The 8,994-nt window shown below is 39.1% G+C and overlaps 2 protein-coding genes and 1 long non-coding RNA gene across 3 annotated transcripts in view; 1 reads left to right on the top strand and 2 right to left on the bottom strand.

Moving 5' to 3' along the window:
- The window catches only part of six5 (SIX homeobox 5), a 6,798-nt gene extending 3,984 nt beyond the window's left edge, over nt 1-2,814 (bottom strand). Inside the window, exons 1-2 of the mRNA XM_025054808.1 lie at nt 1,762-2,814; nt 1-594 (exon numbers count right to left, since the gene is read on the bottom strand). The exon at nt 1-594 is cut by the window's left edge and continues 962 nt beyond it. Of these exons, the coding sequence (XP_024910576.1) occupies nt 1-594; nt 1,762-2,552 (1,385 nt within the window). The 5' untranslated portion in view covers nt 2,553-2,814. The remainder of the gene's footprint in view (nt 595-1,761) is intronic.
- A 1,076-nt stretch (nt 2,815-3,890) lies between these two features.
- tbcb (tubulin folding cofactor B) lies at nt 3,891-7,465 on the top strand. The gene is made up of 7 exons (XM_008309124.3): nt 3,891-4,448; nt 4,817-4,972; nt 5,142-5,285; nt 5,759-5,855; nt 5,942-6,133; nt 6,341-6,413; nt 6,508-7,465. The coding sequence occupies exons 2-7, from the start codon at nt 4,853-4,855 to the stop codon at nt 6,620-6,622; spliced, it is 741 nt and encodes a 246-aa protein (XP_008307346.1). The 5' UTR covers nt 3,891-4,448; nt 4,817-4,852; the 3' UTR covers nt 6,623-7,465.
- On the bottom strand, nt 7,273-8,955 carry LOC107988518 (uncharacterized). Its single transcript, XR_001760017.2, has 2 exons — nt 8,819-8,955; nt 7,273-8,486 (listed from the first exon to the last, which is right to left on the bottom strand). It is a non-coding gene; the product is annotated as an uncharacterized LOC107988518 (long non-coding RNA).
- Nucleotides 8,956-8,994: the final 39 nt, after the last annotated feature.

Here is an 8,994-nt window from a genome sequence, read left to right on the forward strand (position 1 = left end):
GAAGAAGAAGAAGAGGAGGACGAGGACGAGGACACTGTCTGGATGCTGCTCTCAGGTTCAGACACACTGATGTAATCCATGGAGTGTCCACCTTCTCCCTTGGACTGCAGAGACAATGGGTTGCTTGAGGAAATGTTACCGGCCGATGTGATAGAAGAAGTAAGGACAGCAGCAGGAAGACTGCTGGTCTTGGCCTCCAAAACCGAAACCTTCTCTGCAGAAATAACTGCCTGTTGGTGCTGCGGCTGCAGACTCAGGTTAGATTTGGTTATTACCTGAGCCCCGTTCAGTATCAAAGGAGGACTGGCTGCAACAGGACTCAGAGCGACTGACTGGCAATCACCCAAACTCAGGCCGTTAATTATAACCCCAGCACCAGAAGTGGAGATCAGGGAATTCCCATTTAGCAGCAAAGGCTGGGAGGTTGTGAGGAAACCACCGGACCCGTTGAGGATGAGCTGCCCCCCTGTGCTACAGGGGACTGCGGAGAGTGAGATGATGGGAGCCGTAGAGCCGGGAGCCTCTTCTGGTTTGTCGGGAGTGTCATCCATAGCGCTCGCCTCGTCCTCTGTGCTGTGGTTTCCATCAGATTCACTGACATGAAGAAAGCAAACAAACACATCAAATATTATCATACAGACAGTTAACTGAAAAGGCTAAATGTTGGGATTCATTCAAAGATTGGCCGACAAGTAACATATTCAGGGATGTGGGTGGATCCCAGAAGAACCACCTGGATCCCTAACGACGCCTCCCGTGTGACAGAGTTGAAACCATGTACTCAATGGTGCCTCCTGTGGCAGTCTGTGTGGCTTGCAAAAACTCATACTGTAAATTTCCCTATTCGTGTGGTTCCATAATCGAGTGGTTAGCATATCTGCCTCTCAAGAAGAGTGCTGGGTTCAATTACCAGAACCACACATCCTTAATAGCACCTCCAATGGCAGACTTGTAAACTGCACTATTGTGGGACAACTAAGGGAATTAAAATTATTTTCTTCTAGTCATTTAAAAAAAAAAAAAACAGCATGATGGTGTGCCAACTGATTACCACACTACACATTTTCCAGTCAGTTGTTTTGATAAGCGTGGTCGTTGGTGTATCAAGTACACTTGGCGCCGTAAATAACACTTGCTCGATACTAATTCCATCAATACAGTTGTGTTTTGGCTGGTGTTTATTTGATTGTATTGTATCAGATCCTGCCTCCCCACTACCTGATAAAAAGAAATCAGGATAAAAACCCTCTAGCATTAGCCCCTGGCTGCACCTCCTCTACACAACTGCATGACCGTGCTCCCCACGGCTCTGCAGGCCCTGTAGGAAGCAGAGCAGCGGAGGGTTTGAGGAAACTTGAGCCATGTTAGGCGCCTGGATCTCACATTTCACAACAAAGCAACATGCTGTTTCAGTGAGACCTGTGTGGCTTCACCGCTGTCAAAAGTCAGCTCTTTCTGACAACTTTCCAAGACAATGTTTGGGCATTTTTCAGATGATAGATGCGTTTCTTGTAGCTTTTAGTGTGTGTACAGCCCCCTCCTCCCACATGGACCTTTTGCCTTTCCACAGCCTGCAGGCTTTGTTTACTGTAGCAGTTTGATGTTTGTAGGTTTTATAGACTGCCTGCTTTACTCTTGTCATTCAACACACCATAAACAAAGACAAAGTTCACAGTATCTGTGGATTAGATCACCACTGTAGTGTTTAGGATAAAAACATTTCACATTGACCCAGTGACTGGTACCTGATGTGGATCATACCTTTTGCTATGGGTCCCGGACGGAGTCCTGTCCCTCTGTCTGCGATTCTTGAACCAGTTGCTGACCTGTGTCAGGGACAGTCCTGTGACTTTGGCCAGGTTTTTCTTCTCATCCGGGGTCGGGTACCGGTTCTTCTTATAGCACTCTTTCAATGCATTCCTGGACTTCTCTTTGAAGCAGTACACCGTCTCCTCTCCGTCCCAGATGGTTTTTGGTAGCGGGAACTTCTTTCTGAGCCGGTACTTGTCCACTGCGCCCAGGCTGCGGCCCCGGGACCTCTCCGCCTCCTTGTAGCGGGCTTTCAGGTATAGGTCCTGCAGGAAGCCGTGGTTAGACGGGTGGAAGTCGTGACTCTCTAGGATGGCGTAAAGCTCTTTGAATTCTTCCCGATGGAACGCTACCAGTGCCTGGGCCTTCAACAGGGTCTCGTTGCCACGTAGCAACTCGGACGAAGGAGGTATGGTGGATAGAAATCTCCACAGGCGATCCACATTGCCCGCCTGCAGAAGGGCCTCGCATAAACACGATACTTGGTCAGTGGAAAAACTCAGCGCCGACTTCTGGAAACTTTGGAGCAACTGTTCAGAAACTTGCAACTTTTCTGTCTCTTCTTTGGAGTCCGGTGCCGCTGGTTCGTCGGAACTATTCTCGGATTGTTCTGTGGACTCCAAAGACAAGGAAGCCATTTTTACTTTAACTTTTTTCCCACTAGTAGTTTCTCCTCCTCTCTCCTCCCCCGTGCCTCCCCTCCCTCCGCTTTCTCTCCCATTCTCCGCCAGACCTGCAGACATCCAGCAGACACGCCCCCTTTTTTAGCTTCAAACACACTCCCTTTGTCTCAACTCTAGAACGACTTTATGACGCTGTGACGATTGTATTTTTGTTTGTTTTGTATTAATCGGTTGCAATTGGGTTGGATGTACTGAAGGAAACAATAAGGCTTATTAATAAATACTATATATAAATGTTCTTTCCTATAAACATAGAAGCACGGTCAACCCTCCAAACGTTCAAGGAAGGGTTCTTTAATGTTGGTAAGGGTAGGCCTCTCCAACCAGCAGAATATACTGTATGTAGCTTAACGTGTATATTTCTGACTTTAAAGTAACAACTCCTGCCTTTATTAATCAATTTGCTACAACATGCTGTATAAAATATTAAGGTTTATTCACAAAAATATATATTCATTTAAAATACATTAATATTTATATAATCAACCAAAACTTTCTTGCAATACCACCTTAGACTCCCCAGGGGTCGATAACTCGCGTATTGAAGACCTGCTTTGGAGGTGTAGAAGCCCTTTAACTTGTTTGGCTAAACTTTTATTGGTCCTGGTATTCAGGCTAACAAAAACATAATGTCTTTGTCAACGAAACTTAGCTAATTGATGATGCAAAAGAAACATTAGTTTTAAAAAAAAACATAAATACAAGGCAAGTCATGACAACATCACAACAAAGTTTGTAGTACTGCAAAACTAATTACGTTTTGGTAATCTATTGTCTTTATCAATCGGAGGATATTTAATATTTTTGTTTGTTTGTTCTTCCCCAGCTACCATCGACAAGTTATTTGCACCAAAATAAATACAGATATGAAGTTTAAGAAGTAAAATAATGAGTGAGAAGAAGCATAGCTGGTTACCTTTCCTTTTATTACACACACGATACGTTTCGTTATTACAGTTCAGAAATTCACTGTGTATTGTTCAGGAAAAACTGGAAAATATTAGAGCAACGTTTAATTTACATGGTAAAATATGTCTGGAATTGTCTGAAATCTTTCACCAACCTCATGTGTCTGGAGTGATTTTAGAATTGTCTATATGCAAAATTCAAAATATTATCAACAAAGAATAATCAACGATGTGTATGTATTGACGAGGCCTTTAAGGTAGTGTTTTGTTTGTTTAGAAAAGACTCACAAGCGCCCAACTCTAACCCTAACCGGATTTGGAGTGCCTGTAGTGTTTTCCCAGTGCAAATATGATGAAGGCACATTATTAATCTAACAAAACTGAGACTGTATTCCTGAGACAGATTTAGAAGGTAAAAGTCTAAAAGACTTTGTCATCTTTAATAACATAATATTAATATTATAATTCTACTCAAGTGTAGTTCATGTGTAATGTCAAGTCAATTTAATTTATACCCTCAATTGATTCTTCTTTTTTATAAGAATATTTAAATAAGGCTAGTATAATTTTATATTCTTATCGTGTTAGCCGCTTTTGGTGAAAATGTTTTGTCAGAGCGGGAGGGATTTTTTAAATTTGTTTTTAATCAAACGCCAATAGTGTACACCTACATATAATTTTAAGGCACACAGCACGACCTGCTGGTAAGAAAGGAAATGTTTGCGTCTTGTGTCTGTGGCGCCAGGGCGCTGTCCTTCATGTCTGACGATTCGACCGAAGTTGTGTCAATCTACACTTAAAGGGCGGTTCTTGTGCGCTATTCCTTCGTTCGGTGATCTGATTGGACAAGCTCATGCGCTTTGTCTTTGTGATAGGTGGATTGAATTTCGCGTCGAGGCGAGTCAGGAAGTATGTTTTACGTTTCCCACCCGTTTACAGCAAAACTGTTGTCATAACGGATAACTGATGGCATCGTCAGACTAAACAAACTCACAGAGAAGAAGAAAGAGTAATTTAAAAAACCACAAGAGGAACGTAACACGTGTCTGTAAGTAGCTGTGACACCCTTTCTTAGTCTCACATTCGATCGTCTGTTGATCCAACGTGACTGTTGTGTCGCTAGCCGCTAGCCACTAGCCACCAAACGTATGTGGCTAACAGTCTAGTCTAGTCTGTTTAAACAAGCGAATGTGCATTAAACCCAAACGTTTGCTTACACTATAAGTACGTTCGGTTGGTAAAAGTAAACTGAAACATATAATTGTATTGTTATTAGTAGACGCGTATCCATGACACATCACTTTGACAGGACTCTTGTATTCATGGATTTACTAAGGAATAAGTCACTTAAAAAAGATTGAATCGAGAGTCTGTGGTTCCAACATGATCTAAAATCCATTGCCTTTTTATCTCAAGGTTCCCCGCATTGGCTACTTATTAAAAGGCAGCATCATGGACGACCAAGTGACAGTTATCACCAATCCCATTGTGGAGGTGCGCATCACCAGCACCAGCAATTCTTCAGAGGTGCTGCGCAGGTTCAACAGAGGAATTACTATTGCGGAGTTGAAGGTGAGCTCAACCCTGCCAACAGCTATGACACTGCATACCTGAAAAAGCCCAAGATTGATTTGCAAAATATTAAAAAATACAGATAATATTATGGTTATCTCTCACACTACGGCATTTGATGTAGTATTCAGAAGTAAGAGGTTATGATTTTTTTTTCTTTCGCAACCAGGGTAAGTTGGAGATGATTGTGGGCTTACCTGCTTCCTGCATGGAACTGGAAGTTTTGAGCGTGTCGGGCGACTTCTTGCAGAAGATGGACAATAACGATGCTCTGTTGGGCTCCTATCCTGTGGATAACAACTGCACAATACATGTAAGTAATTTCTCCAATACAATTACAGTCTACACTCTTCCTTAGCTTAGTAATAAGTGTACCATTGTTGTGTATTATAATAAACAGAAAAAATATCAGTATATATCCATCCATAGTTTCATTTTGAAGTGAAAGCCTTGTTCATTTACTACTTGCTTAAATAGCAATAAAAAAATGTTTTACCTAACAAAATGAATAGTTGTGATTAATCATCGTGATTTTTAAAAATAATTGTGATTATCATTTTGGCCATAATCATGCATTTTGGTTGTATTTTTTGTTGGAAATGTTAGAAATGTTTTCAAATGTCATATGGATGTATTTTTTAGTAATATCTTTTAATGTCATTGTTAAGCTCTGTTAGCTGTGATTTCTTTATGAACATGAGCATCATCATCATCATTATCATCATATCTCGAAGGATGACGCTTGGTATTGTACAGTACTAGTTTGTTTTCCAATTTCCTTGACAGGTCATCGATCAAAGTGGAGGACAGATGGGCGAGTTTGGTGATGTTTCCAAAGTGGAGAAGTTTGAACTTTCATCTGATGATTATGAAAAGAAGACTGGTAAAGTTCACCATTTCTTGCCTCTGCTAAGATTTAAAAAAAAAAACCTCAAAAGTTGAAATACAACCTTACTTTCTTGTCCCCAGACTCAGCAAGGGCATTCATGAAGAAGCGTGGCCTTGGTCGCTACAATGAGGAAGAAATGGCAAAGAAGAAAGCTGAACAAGCTGCTAGAGAGGAGGAAAATAAGGCTGCTGCTGACGCCATTACAGTTGGCGACAGATGTCAAGTACAGGTACCTGGGCAACCCACAAAGGTCGGCTCAGTCATGTATGTTGGTAAGTGTGAATGTTATTTTTAATCATTATTTGGACTAACATTTTCATATTAATTTCTCACTGTGGCAAAGATGTTTTTTTTAAAATATTGTTAATCGCAAAAAATCAATCTGATTGGTGCAGATAAAACAGAAAAAAGATAAAGTCTTAAACAGTCAGTATTAAGAGGTAATTTGGTATAAAATTATACTTTTATCTTCATTACAGGTACAACAGATTTCAAACCAGGCTTATGGGTTGGTATAAAGTACGACGAGCCGCTGGGAAAAAATGACGGAAGGTAAAAATCAAGATTTTGTTTTTTTTTTCTCTCTTCCTTCGGCTTTTATTTTCCAATAATAACATTGTCTCTTCTTGAATTTGTGTCTCCACAGCGTAAACGGAAAGAGATACTTTGAATGTGGAAACCAATATGGTGCATTTGTAAAGCCCTCACATGTGATTGTGGGTGACTTCCCTGAAGAAGATTATGGTCTAGATGAGATGTAGAACTAATTTTCTTTTTTTAATTCAAAACTCTTAAGTTCATGCACCAACCTGGAGAGGTTTGACCATTTGATGCCAAGACTTTAGCCTTAAGCACTTGAAAGTTACACAGAATTTATAATCATGTAAAAGAAATTGACTATTCGTGGCTATTGAATGGCTAAAAACAGCTGCACAAAGCATGAAAAAAAAAAGGCCAATAGCTTGCACCATATCTCTCTCCCTGAGAAGAGATACTGAACAAATGTTTTTTGTTTGCAGTTCAGAAAATTCAGAAGTGAACAAAGTTGTATCCATAATTACTAACAGGAATGTTTATTGTTCTAAGAAAGAAGATCAAAAAAGGCCTTTACTCATTTCAAAACTGCATTTCTTTCAGTGAGTAGATTAAAGTCAAATCACTATTGCATCTCTGGCAGCAGGAGGAGGCTTTTGGTTTTGGACTCCCATGATATGTTGATGCATCTCCTAGTGGTTCCTGAAAGTTCTTTCTGTGTGTTAAATCTCCTCAACTGCAGCATATGGCTCAGTTGTTACTAATCCTTTTTTTTCTACATAACTTATCATTACTGTAGTTCGGTGTGCGAACTGTACTGCACATACTGTAATGTCATTTTGTGAGCACATCTAAAAGCACTGTCCTGAGTTTTTCCAAGTTTCATTTTAAAACCAATTGGCTACATTCACAACCACCATAAGAGTTCCAGTAGTTTAGGTAAATCAAGTTTTTACATGTGCATAATGACACTACTGTGTGTTTAGGTTTCTAAAATCAACCCATGTTTTCCTTGAACGACTCTGTCTGTTTACAGTTTGGTTAAGTGGATAATAAAAACCTATAACCATTCCTTGCTCTTTGGTCTCTACCTGTTGCACACAATATAATATTTTGTGATGAGAACCAAATGTTTGTATCAATTTCTAAATGTAACTCAACCTCAAAGCAAAAAAAAAGGCTTTGATCCCTGAAGGGAGCAGCAGAAGGGAGAAGGAAACTGTCCTGGAAGAATTTTTTCCATAACCGGACTTCCACAGCGCAAGTTAATTATTCAAAGAACTAAAGGTTTGCAGTTTTCAGTTACTGCCTCAACTTTAGTTCCAGGAATTCAATGGAAATCAGACCACTGACATACTAATTCTTTAGAGCACTATTCAATGAGAACAAAGGACAACAGATAAACAATGTTATCAAAACCAACCATGCCAGTGAATGCACGATTGGTAAAATTACATTGTTATTAGGATAATTAACCATTAATTGTAAAATAATCCCGTAAATGTGATTACTTCATTTAATAGTTGTTTTAACAGATTATGCAAGTCTTGTAATTACAAACATGAAAATCAAATGCCAATCCACATCCAACGTGTGACGTGACTTTTTCATGGAAAACAAGTAAAGGATTAAAAGGATGAAAGAATAATGGAGAAGAATATAAACAACAGCATGATGTCACATGATGTTTAAAGACCCGAAACTAACTAACTAACCCTAACCCAACGACCCTCGAAACATCACTGATGATGCACCCCAGAACATCCTTGAGATTTATTTTAAAAACTGGTGGAAGTCAATGATGCATATATATTGAGATTTAAAGGATCGCGAAAAATGGAAGGCATGTTACACATGAACAGACAACTAACTAAGAGAATTGCCAGAGGGAAATAGAGGAAGTGAGAGAAAAAAACAGAACAATAAAGTATTCTAGGAGCCAACAGATGTGGCAAGCTGGAGAGAAAGCAGAAATTGTTAATAATGAATAACTGGCTGACAGATAAAGACAGATAAAATGTCTTACCTTAACAAAGGATGACAAAATGAATGAAGTGTGACGTCTTTTTCCAGATAATAATTCATGTGACTCTTTAAGACAAAGAAATACACAGTTTAAAATCAAAAGTAATTTGAATCACATTTAATCACATTCAACCTTTGCCCCATGCTTTTTTTGTCATAGTTTATCATAAATGTACATTTATTTACTAATTGCTACTCTTTTTCTGATCTCATTATCTGTCAGTTGGGGCTAATCCCATTTAAATCAGAAAACATAGGGCCATCTAAATACAAACATTTAAAAACAATAATGAAATTATAATTGATAATGGATATAAACAGAAGGTGTCAAGTTAAAAAAGGCAAATTAATTATCCGTGGAACAAATAAGGCAATGGTATGTTGTTTTTTTTTCTTACCTTAACGACAAACACTACATTTTTCAACTGCACAGTTTTTTTCTGTCATACGTTAGTTAAAACTGAAAATTTAAAAATTTAAAGAAGCAAAATTTGATTTTACTTCAAAAATAAAACGTGTCTTTACATAATGATACCACGCAAAGGTTATTTAAATAAAATCATGGTCGTCCCTC

The sequence above is a fragment of the Cynoglossus semilaevis genome, chromosome 4 (genome assembly GCF_000523025.1).
Source record: "Cynoglossus semilaevis isolate Cse_v1.0 chromosome 4, Cse_v1.0, whole genome shotgun sequence".
Taxonomy (NCBI): Eukaryota; Metazoa; Chordata; class Actinopteri; order Pleuronectiformes; family Cynoglossidae; genus Cynoglossus; species Cynoglossus semilaevis.

Bases quoted from the DNA above. Each gene is read 5' to 3' on its own strand.
- tbcb (XM_008309124.3), top strand. From the start codon at position 4,853: ATGGACGACCAAGTGACAGTTATCACCAATCCCATTGTGGAGGTGCGC. The intron at 4,973-5,141 runs GTGAGCTCAACC...TTTCGCAACCAG, and splicing joins TTACTATTGCGGAGTTGAAG to GGTAAGTTGGAGATGATTGT. The intron at 5,856-5,941 runs GTAAAGTTCACC...TCTTGTCCCCAG, and splicing joins TGATTATGAAAAGAAGACTG to ACTCAGCAAGGGCATTCATG.